Raw genomic sequence first — 11,544 nt, forward strand, 5'->3', positions numbered from 1 at the left:
AGGCATAGGATGAGAAGGCAACCCCTGGATTTGGTGTAGAGAGTGGTTTGTGTCTCTGTCCCAGGTATTCTCAGGTATGCAGTGCATCCACAGCTCATGGCAAAAATGCCAATGCTCAGAATGGAATACAAACACAGAAGCTCTGGAAATACTCCAGAATCCAAGTACATCCCTAGGACTCTGCATTAATTCTAGAATATTGGGGTGAAACTACAGCTTGAAATCAAGGGTGGGGGATGGACAGTCATTGGAAACCTGATCCACTGATGGATGATGGATCAATCTTACTTGCAGGACATGGAGGAGGCAGACAAAATAAGCCAAAAAAGTGCATTTTTTAGGAAGCTGAGTGTGTCCTGACTTTTGGAACCCATGCTCTAAATCCAACTGAATCCTGGCTGTCGGACCCTCCGTGCTGGAAGCGACCCCTTCCTCCATCCCCCTCCCCAGGAAATCCCCCATCTCCTCTCTCCAGAGGGATTTGCTCCCACTTCCGAACACCTTTAGGGGCGAAAACCCTCCCAGTGCCACCCGGCTGCTATTCCCTCTCCTAGGAAGTTTCCCGGTGACCCACGACACCGCCGGCAACGCGGCTGGTCCCCGGTGGGAACAGCAGGCGAGGCACCGCTGCCGCTGCCCCACGGACCCGCGTCGCCGGTGAGTCAGAGACAAAGAAGAAAAACCCTCGTGGGCTGCGATTCGCCCCGTGCCGCGAACCCCGACGTCACGGGCTGGCGGCTATAGATGGAGCTCGGGAGCCCGGCGCAGCCCAGCGCAGCCCCCCGAGCTGCGGGATGGTGGCGGCGGGGGGGGACGCGGCGGCGGCGGCGGCGGCGGCGGCGCTGGCGATGGCTCAGAGCGCCGGACCGGGCGCCGTGTAACGGGAGAGGGCCCTGAGCCACGCGGATCGCGGGCGCAGCCCCGGGTGTTCCCCCGCGCCAGGAGGCCGCGGGAGCCCCTCTGCGACCCCCGCCCCCGAATCGCCTCCGAGCGCACCGAGGAACGATGAAAAAAAATAATTCTGCGAAAAGGGTGAGTAGAGAACGGGTTGTTCGGCGGGGTAAGGCAGGGTGAAGGGAGGCTCCTGGATGTTTTGGGGAGGGGGGGGATTGTCTCTGCGGGGCCGGTTGTTCGCTTGGCCCCTGCTCCCCCCGCAGAAAGCGCACGGACCCCCAAGAAGATCCAAAGAGACCCAAACCCTGCTCCCGGCCCTGCTCCTGCCCCTGCCCAGCGCCCCTCCTGCCTCCCGCACCCGCCACAGACACTGGGTGATGTAGGCAGGCAGTTTTCATCTTGGAACACAAGGAAACGATAAAATCCGGAGGCACCATCAATCCGTCGCTCTTTACCGTGTTGTGTGCTGCACCCAGCGATCCGATCATCGCTGCCTACGGAGACACCTCTGATAGAAACCAACCATAGATTTCACCTCTTGAATTAATTGCTGATAAAAAGCTCCGAAACGCGATGAAAACCGCAGTAGAAAAACCCCAGCTGGTTTAAATTCCGCCCATCCCCCTCCTGTTCCCCTTTCCATGGGTAAATGCCCGTTGGATGAGGCGATGGAGACGCCGGCCTGTCTTACATAACCGCGGAGAGAACCCTGCCCGCTCCTCGCAGCGTCCTCCCGATGTCGCTTCGTGCCCGCAGCACGAAAATCCCCGCGGAGTGACCCCGGGGAAGGACTCGGTCCCGGCGTCGGCGGAGAGAGGGGCCGGAGGGAGGGGGAGACAAAAGTTGGGCAAAGAGGGAAGGGAGGGAGAAAAAGGAGTGTAAAACCAAGAATAATCCCGTTTCCCCCCCATTTTCTTCCCTCTCGCTTTGTGTTAGGGGAACCAGGATGGAAACCAGCAACCTGTGCAGCCGGAGAAGGTCGGCTGGGTGCGGAAATTTTGCGGGAAAGGCATTTTTAGGGAAATCTGGAAAAACCGTTATGTGGTTCTGAAGGGAGATCAGCTTTACATCTCGGAGAAGGAGGTAGGATCGGTTTCAGTTTCCTTTCCCATCCCCCCTTCCTCTCTTTGCATATGAAAGGCGCAGCCCCGGCCCTCCCCAGCGCCCCTCCAGCGCCAGCCGGGCCGGGGACGTTCCTCGGGGGCTTCTCCCCGGGCTGGGCCGGCGGGGCCCGGCCGGGGTCGGGGTCGGGGTCGGCTCTGACAGCGATTCTCCCAGACAGCCCTGCTGGGAGACATTTTCCCAGCGTGGAGACACGAAAGGATTCACTTAGTTAAGCCCTCAAACCTCTTTCCGCCGCGGCGACAGCAATGCCGGCTCCTTTCTGTGCCTGTCCTCCGGCCTTGAGGCCAACACTGCCTTCTTCCCACCTGCTCATTCTCTCTTTGGAAATAACTCCACTCTCCCAACTGGAATCGAGCCATTTACAGGTCGATCTCTTGCATTTTGCACGGAATTTCACCCCGGATCGACATCCTGGTGTAACACGTGCCCCCTCCACTGCCCCTCGTCTCCTTGCTGGGCTTTGGGCTTTAACGTGGTGTTGACATTGGAGGTAATCGGATGTGACTGTCAGGCTGAGCCAGCACCTGGCTGTCCTTGCATGCCCCCTCCCCGTGCTTTTTGTCTCCATAAATCCATCAGGGAGAACTCCCCAGGCCAGATCCTTCCTCCCTCCCATTCCCTGTGACATCCCAGAGCTGCACTGGGCAGAGTGGTGCCCACAGCAGGCATGAGGGTTGCTCCAACTCAGGGAATTTGGGATAAAATCCTGGTCTCTCCAGGTTTCCCCCTCTCAGTAATTTCCTGACAGACCGTGGTTTGGTACCCTGCTGCCTGGCCTGGCTCTGTCAGCACCTGGAGAGAGGAAGGGATAATTTGATTTAAGGCTGCTTGAGCCATGGATGTGGCACAGGCAGAGGGTCAGGGCTTGTTACAACAGAGAAATGGCCTAAAAAGTGGACTGAATGCCCAGGTCATGCTGAGCTGCTTGCTGGCATTCCAGAGCTTGCTCCCATCAACCTCCTGGCTGCTCCAGAGCCAGGGAGAAACACGGGAATAGGCAATAGATGTCCAGGTAGCTACAGATCAAATCCAGGTGTGCTGGGAGCCCAAGAGAGGGATGAGGCTGGAAGGGCCACACGGAGCCTATTCTGAACAAAAAGCTCTTGTGTTTGTGTTTCATAGGGGCAAAAGCACACAGCTGGGCCTGAGGTGGCCCCCGGGCTCCCTGTGTGTGTGAGGGACCATAAATAACATGCAGCAGCCGCTGCTGAGGCTTTATATGGAAGAATCTGGTTGCAGAGGTGACATCTGGTGCTGGTGTGTGCTAAGGTGACTCCATGGAGGTGACATGTGCTGCTGGCGTGCGCTGAGGTGACTCTGTGCCTGTGGCACGGAGGAACACACCAGTGGAAGGGGGTCTGGCATCCTGGGGGTCTCAATGTGGGGAATCCCCAGGGGGTTCCTGGGGGTTATCCCAAGACCTCCTGCTCACAGGGTCTCAGAACGTGTGGTGCAGGGTTTGATGCCAACCTGCATCAGCACTTAGCAAAGCCAGGACCCCTCCTGGGCCCCAGGAAAGGCCCATGTGTGGCTCCAAGCTCTGCTCCCAGAGCACCTGCTGTTTCCTGGGAGCTCATCTCACACTCAGCAGCTGCTCCAGAGGTGTTCTGCAGGTGAAGCCACATTCCCAGCCCTCCCCAGCATCTCAGAGTAGAAAGGGTTAAATCCCAAGGCTCCTGGAAGCTCCTCGGCTCTGCCATGCGCTCATTAAATGAATTCAAACCAGACATTTATTTACTTTTGCCTGAATTTCTCCATCTGGGAAGCAGGGCAATGAATCCCATCTCCCCAGAGCACACAGGGACCGGGAATTGTCTGTTCCACACCAGGATCCCTTGGGAAGTATCTTGGCTAGGGGCAGGTGTTGATGAACTGCTCGGAGCTGAGCATGGGCTGAGGTCTGGAATGGGGAGATTTCCAAAATTCAGACTAACAAAATCCCATCGATATCCACACTGATTGCCCCTGGGAATCTGTGTGCTTTTCCAGTTCTCTGTCTAGGACCTGGGCTCGCAGGTCAGGGACCAGCCCTGATTATTCCTTTTTGTCAGGAGAATTTGGGAATGCCTGATAGAAGCCTGGGCTTCTCCTTGGCAGAGCCAAGTCTGTAAGGAGAGGAAATGTAGTTTTTCAGCCCAGCTGATGGAAAATGCTAACAGGGTGTTTGAGTGCTGCCCTTTGAAAACTGTGGGACTTGTCTGACACCTCCCGAAATGGGAGCTTGAAGCTCTGGCCCTGCTCACTCGGCTCCCCCACGGCTGCTGAACTCCATGAACTCACACACCAAAATCCTCGGTTATTCAGCGTTTGGTTATCAGCCAAAACCAGCTCTGTAGAGATGAGCTGCAGCGAGCCGAGCTCTGCTGAGCACACCACCACCTTCTTAGCTCACTCTTGCATTCTTTCCCCTCGGTCCCTCCCCCCGCCGGCACATTTCTGGGAATTGTTCCCTGTTCCAGCTCTGTCCCTGCCTGCGCCGGGGAGCAGCGGCCGAGCTGACACAGCTCGGGCTCGGCACTTCCTCGCAGGAAGCCGGGGGCTGCCAGACAGCTCGGGCCCGGCTGACGAGGGGGATGAGGAAACGCTTCTCTCGAGCATTGGCTTGTTTGCTACCAAAGGCATCGGCTCAATTAGCACAAGAGCACTCGAGGAGGTGCCGCTCCTCGGTTCCAGGCTGGGGGTGTGTTTGCATAGTCTGTTCTCTAGTGCTCCATGGGGTGTTTGCCCTCAGCAAGGCTGCTGAACACAACACAATGGGATTTTGGGAAGAAATTCCTCCCTGTGAGGGTGGGGAGGCCCTGGCACACGTTACCCAGAGAAGCTGTGGCTGCCCCATCCTTGGAAGTGTCCAAGGCCAGGTTGGATGGGGCTTGGAGCAGTCTGGGCTAGTGGAAGCTGTCCCTCCAAAACCATGTCACAATTCAGTGATTCTGAGGGACCTGTGTCCCTGGTAGCCTTGGTGGTGACTCTTTGGAGAAGGGACTGAAGCAGCCACGTCCTGCCTCCATCCCGTCATCAGCTAAGGGCAGTGACCTGGCCATGACAAGAACTGCCCCAGTGTGCATCCCTGACCCAGTGACAGCCTGGCTTCAGCCAGCTCTGCAGGAAGCTCCGTGTCCCCAGCTCCGTGCAGAGCTGCTCAGCTGGAGGAAGTGAAACTTTGGTCGTAGCCTACAAGAGGAACTGTCTGTCCCAAAAGTGCCCATGTTTGGGTATTTGGCTGTACTGAGAGTCTGGAGGTTTCTGGTTACATCCTGAGCCACACTGTGATCCCCCAAGTGTCCCGTGGGTGCCTCACACTGGGTGTCTTGTGATTTTCGGCATCTTCCGCATTTTTCTGTGTCCCATTGCAGCAGGGAACTGCTCAAATTATCGCCAAAAATCCCAGACTGGTGAGACTGAGCACCTGCCCTATTCCCTCTGTGCATGGTTTGACCCCAAAGCACAGCCCTGAGCCGGGTCCAGGAGGTTCAGAGTCACTGCAGGTCACAGCTTGATGAGGAAATTCAAACTCTCATCTGTGAGATACCCAAGGGTGGCTCATTAACCCGGGTCAGAGACCCTCCTGCTGCCAGTGCACTGCCAGGAGCCTTCCTATGGGAGCAGACCTTTGGGAGCACAAACAGCTGTGACCCTCTGGAGAAGAGATTTAGGTGCCATGGCTGATGTTCTGACCCATTACGTGCCCGCAGCCCCCCACATCTCAGGGCACAGAGAGTGCTGGGTGCCCCTGGGGCCAGCCTGGGCGGGCAGCAGCTGCGGAGGAAGGAGTGCAAGGAGTGCAAGGAATGCAGCTCCCCTCCTTGGATCCAAGCAGCGTCAGCAGTGTCAGCCTTGGTACAGGCAGTGACACCCCGAGCAGAACAGGGGCAGCTGCCAGGGGTGCGGGGCTGTGTGATCTCACAGAGAAATGTTCCCTGCTGTAGGGATGGGGGATGCTTCTGATTCCTTTTCCATGCCTCAGTTTCCCTTCCCTCACCTGGCCACAGGTAGGAGGCAGGTGGAACTGCAGGGCAAGGTTGTTTTGCCTGCCTCAAATGGGTACAACTCGAGAGCAAGGCCATCAGACAGGGCAGCACCTGCTGGGATTGATTCACCTTAATCCTTCCAATCCCGAGCTTCCCACAGGGCATGGATAGCAGGACCTGCCTGCTGGTGAGGCTCTGAGATCCCTCAATTCCTTAAGCCCTTGGCAGCTGTGGGGAAGGGAAGGAAAGACCTGCTGGAAACCTCCCAGCAGGGAATGGTTTTGCCAAAATCAACCACCAACCTCTGGCTTTATGCCTTCCTACTGAGAACTGATACCAGAAGCTGCTTCCTCCTGGGCACTGCCCGGGTGATGGGACACATCCAGACAAATCCTCTTAGGAGAAGCCTGGAAGGTTTGATTTGGGTGGCCTCTATGTCACTGAGAACGTGGAGGAGGTGACACCCTGCAGGTTTGTCACCCACCTGTGATTGACAGTGACTGGGATTTCAGCTCTGTTGCCCATATGGTCCTAGTGGGTCTGTGGCTCCTCAGGGGCTGGTTTTGTCCTGTTTTCACACAGAATGGGCTGCATGACTCTCCTCAGCCTCTCCTACCTCTGAGGCTGCTCCGAGCTGCCTCCCATGCCACCTTTTCCCTCCTTTTGGCCTCAGGAGCCTCCCACAAGGGACAAAAGAGCTGGCAAGTGCCTCTGGAGTTGCCTTTCACCTTCCTTGTCCAGTTTCTCTTTCTGCACACTGGATGCTCTGTTGCACAAGCATGAGAAGGGGCTCAGGTGGCCATGCCCTTAGTGAGACACGCACTGTTCTTCCTGTGCCCCCTGGAATTTCTGTCACCACAGCCACCTACTCCAGGCTGCTGCTGACCCTGTTCCCCCAGGAATCCCACTGTGGATTTAGGATTCTGGATTCCCAGTTTTAAGCATTTTATAAGGGGTCATACACAGGAGCAGGATCCCCTCAGCGTGTCCCAGTGCAGTGTCAGAACCCTGGCTCGTGTCATTCGGAGGCATTTAAAGGACAAGCTGCACCTGCAGGGTGTTTGTCTGAACCTGCTCTGTCCTGCAGCCTCCTGGGGGTACTCCTGCAGGCAGGAGGTTGAGTCCCAGCTGTGTGAGCTCTGTGCAGGAAGGGGAGGGCTGGGGAAGCCCCAGTGACCCACATGAGCAAACATCTGGAGCAAAGGCTCTGGTCTCAGCTGCAGAGCACAGCTGGGGGCTCGGAGGGGGATCAGCTTTTCCTGCAGCAAATGAGTCGGGCAGAATTCGGCTGAGATTCTTCGAAAGAGGTGGATTGTAGGATGGGAGTGGGAAGAGATCAAAGCTGATTAGCAGCGTGTGGGGAGGATGTGCAGCCAGACAGTCTCTGTTATCACACCCAGACACAGGGGATGTGTCACAAGCAGGAACCAGCTCCGGGCCATCAGGGATGGCAGTGCCGGTGATTGTCCTGTGGATCCTGGGAACACAGTCAGGATGAAGGATAGAGGGGAGCTGTTGTCATCAGGCAGGGCCAGATGGTCAGTTTATCCATGCCCCTGGTTAGGAAGCTGGTTTAGTCACCCTCTTTGATTAAATTCTATGGAAGAATCATAGGGAGTTCCTTCAGTGCTTCCCAAAACTGTGGAGGAAATGTATTAAATGGGGTGGAGTCCCTTCAGGAAATCCTAGGGCTCAGACCTCACTACCATCTGCCTTCCCAGCACCCAAGTTACACACCCTCCACTGCAGCCTGGGATGACTGGCTGGAGTTGGATTAAACAGATGGATGAAGATTTCAGCCTGCTGCAATGTCTGTAATGGACATGCAAACCCGAGCTGTCTCCCACCCCAGTTTCCTAATTCCACATGTTTGCCATGGAAGAGCAGAGCTTCCCTGCTGCAGGAGTGGGATTGAGGATGGTGCATTAGGAGAAGAGGAAGGGTACAGACAGCTTTGCCACTTCCCCTTTGCTCCAGGTGTCCCCAAGGGACGGCACTGTCAGGGGTCAGCATCCAGATCCCTGTGTGCCCCTAGATCCCTGCCAGTCCCTCAGTGCAGCTGCAGCCTCAGTGACCCTGTGTGAGCTCCATCTTTAATCTGTGCCTTTGTGACACTGATCCATCCCATGTACCTGTCACACTGTGGCAGTGCAGAGTGCTGGGGAACAGACCTGGAAAATGGGAGATCTTGTGAAGTAGTCACTCAAAAGGATTCTCTGAAGGACACTGAGAGCCTCGTGACAGCCCAGCAGCCCCTGCCCTCTGGAGATAGAAGAGGCAGGAATTAACCTGGCAAAGTGTGATTTTCTTGCTATCCTTCTAAATATGCTCCTCATTCCAGAAGAGACAAGTTGAAACCCTCATGTTGAAATCTTGCTGGCTGGAGCAGCAGAATTTCTGTCCGACATCTGCAAAGCTCTAATTTTCTTGTTGTTTTGCAGGTAAAAGATGAAAAAAACATACAGGAAATGTTTGACCTGAGTGACTATGAGAAATGTGAAGAGCTCAGGAAGTCCAAAAGTAGAAGCAAAAAGAACCACAGTAAATTTACCCTTGCCCACTCCAGGCAGCCTGGAAACACGGTATGTGGGGCTTGTCCAGATGTAGCCAGCCCAAAAACCACTGGCTCCAGGGGTGGGCAGGGATGTGGATGGTCCTGGGGGATGCAGGGAGGGATGTAGATGGTCCTGGGGTTTGCTGCATGGGGCAAACAGGGCTGGAGGCTCAGCTCTGCTTTGCCTTTTCTGTAGAGGCCTCACACTGGCCAGGGCCTGTCTCTGTGTGAGTTCCAGCACTGACCCGATTTCCCTTTTTTGTAGGCACCAAATCTGATCTTCCTGGCTGTGACTCCAGAAGAGAAGGAGTCCTGGATTAACGCCCTCAACTCTGCAATCACACGTGCTAAAAACCGGATCTTGGACGAGGTGAGCGGGATTTATGCTGAGCCCTGGTTCCCCTGTCTCAGCCCGGGTGAAGGTTTGAGACTGCTGGGAGCAGCCCTGTCTTGGGGATACGTCCACACAAAGTGTCTCCAGCAGAGCTCCTCCCACTTCTCAAGGGGACTGAAAAAGTCCCAATTACACAAAGCAGTTTCTGCCAGGAAAAATAACAGGGCAGCCTCAGTTCAGCCTCTTCCTGGGGACTCAGGGTATACCCAGAACATCAGGTGAGCTGGCAGAGGCAGGTCAGGGTGGGCATTCCCACACAGTTTCCTTCAGAGGGAAGAAGAACCTACCTGGAGCAAGCTGTGCCCTCGCTCCAGGGCTGACTTTCACATTAATGTTTCATGGCAGCCCTTCCTCAGCTCAGACCTGTCTCAGATCTCCCATTCACACTCAGCTTCCCACAGTGCCACGGTACTGCCAGGAGGCTCTTTCCTCTCCTGGATGGCAGCACAGAGCCTGAAGTGAAGGAAAACCAAGGTCAGACTATGGGAGAGGTTTTAGAAGCAGGACGAAAGCACCAGGAGAGATGGCTTTCAGGAGAGCCTGTCACAGGAGTCTTTGCAAACAGGTTCAGTTGTCAGGAATGACTTGAGCAGATGTAATCCCATCATGGCACAGAGGGGAGAGACCAAGCAAACACTAGGTCGCTCCCACACCCCATTCCCTGCCAGCCTCCTCCTGCTTACAGCTCCAGGAGCTGGGAATGGCTTGTGTTCCATGCTCACAGCCCGTGTCACCCTGCAGGTCACTGTGGAAGAGGACAGTTTCCTTGCCCACCCAACACGTGACAGAGCCAAGATCCAGCACTCCCGGCGCCCTCCCACGCGGGGTCACCTCATGGCTGTGGTAGGTACAACCAGTCCCAGACACCTGCTTGGGTGAGATTCCCCTGGAAGTGTTCCATTTGTAAGTGGAGTTGTTGGAGCTCCATCCTGAACTGGGAGCTGCTGTAAGGACAGCTCGAGGTCATCAGCTCTCATCCTCTGGTCTCGTGGACCACTGCACTGTGCAAACCTTCTGGCAAAGTCCACCCCAGGCTCTGTCACTGAGTGAGGGAGCATTCCCACTCCCTCCCTGTAGTGTGCATCCGCAGTGAAGACACCCCTGGAAGCAGGGGCAGCTATTCTGGTGCCAACTCTTCTTTCTGCTCCTCCAGGCATCTACCTCAACCTCTGATGGAATGCTGACCCTCGACCTGATCCAGGAGGAAGACGCCTCTCCGGAGGATCACGGCACCTGCGAGGAGAGTTTCCGGGTGGATCTGGACAAGTCCGTGGCACACCTCACAGCGGGGCGGCGCCGCTCGGACTCGGAGAACACCAAGTCATCGGAGAAAGGGCGGACAGGGAGCCTCCCCCGACAGGAGGTGACCTCGTGGGACAGAGCCAGGCAGCGCAATGACTCCTTTGACAAAGGGACCATGTACACACCTCAGGTCCCCAAAAAGCTCTCATACTCAGAAAAGAATAAATGTGCCTCCATGGAAGAAATCCTGTCCCGACGGGACTCTTCCACGCATCGGGCGGTGCTGAGGAAGGGGCTGGAGGCTCAGTTTGCCTCGGCAGAGCCGGAGCAGCTGTCCCGGATACAGGAACTGGTTGCACTGAAACTGGAAAAAACTCAGGAACTGCTGACAGAGGTGAAGGGCTACGGGGAAGGCAAGAGAAAGACCAAGGACTCCAACACCAGCACCACCATTACCACCACCTCTTCTTCCTCATCATCTTCCAAGTCGGACTCTGAAAGGATCCTGCAGGAATCTGAGAGGCTGCTAGGGGAGGCTTCCTCCACCTGGAGCCAAGCCAAGAGGGTGCTGCAGGAGATCAAAGAGCTGAGGGACCTGTACAAACAGTTTGAGCTGCAGCAGTCAGACTCGAAGCCCAAACAGAGCTCACAGTCGCAGTTTAGGAAGAGCATGATGTGAAGGCAAGCCTTGGGATGGGAGGGAGGGACTGGGAAGGGTGGCCATCTGGTCTTTTTTTTAAATATTATTATTATTTACAGTGTTCAAAAGAGTGAAAAGGTGCCTGTTCTCACCCAAATTTGCTTCTCAAAGCTTGGACCCTTCCTTTCCTCCATCGCATCCCCTGATGAATCAATCCAGTGTTCCAATAAATCAGTTGCAGTTTATACCTCCTTTGTTAGAGCTCCCTTTGCACTGCAGGCCACAGCTCCTGTCATGCTCCAAGGGCAGGAGCGAGCGCTGGTTCCTGGGAACTGCCCATGTCTCCCTGGAGCATCCCGTGGAGTGGAGCTGGATGAGCCTTGGCATTGCTGTACACCAAATTCTCTTTTCACCGAGACACGTGCCCTGCTCCCTCTCAGAAATAAATGACATTGAAAGGTCAGAAAATATGTCCATTCCCACCACTGCCTGGAAGTTCCCATTATCCAGGAACTCTCCTGAAGATGTGGGAAGTCCAGGCTGGTCTCCAGGCTATTGAGGTATTTGCTGGGTGCAGCTTGCAGAGCTCTGTCCTGGCACAGTCCCCTAGAAAACTTGGGGTGCACACAGAGCCCTCTGGAAGGGCAGCAGTGTCACAATCCATATCCACCCTGATCCTTTCGGGCCAGGAATGCTTCACAGACCCCCTTAGCCCTGAGCAGTGGGA

General features: G+C 55.7%; 1 protein-coding gene across 1 annotated transcript; it reads left to right on the forward strand.

Moving 5' to 3' along the window:
• The first annotated feature begins 789 nt into the window (after nt 1–789).
• Nucleotides 790–11,064, forward strand: PLEKHO1 (pleckstrin homology domain containing O1). The gene is made up of 6 exons (XM_021542107.3): nt 790–1,032; nt 1,831–1,977; nt 8,429–8,569; nt 8,807–8,911; nt 9,677–9,778; nt 10,089–11,064. The coding sequence occupies exons 1-6, from the start codon at nt 1,006–1,008 to the stop codon at nt 10,854–10,856; spliced, it is 1,290 nt and encodes a 429-aa protein (XP_021397782.1). The 5' UTR covers nt 790–1,005; the 3' UTR covers nt 10,857–11,064.
• The last annotated feature ends 480 nt before the right edge of the window (nt 11,065–11,544 follow it).

Source organism: Lonchura striata, chromosome 33 (genome assembly GCF_046129695.1).
Source record: "Lonchura striata isolate bLonStr1 chromosome 33, bLonStr1.mat, whole genome shotgun sequence".
Lineage (NCBI taxonomy): Eukaryota > Metazoa > Chordata > Aves > Passeriformes > Estrildidae > Lonchura > Lonchura striata.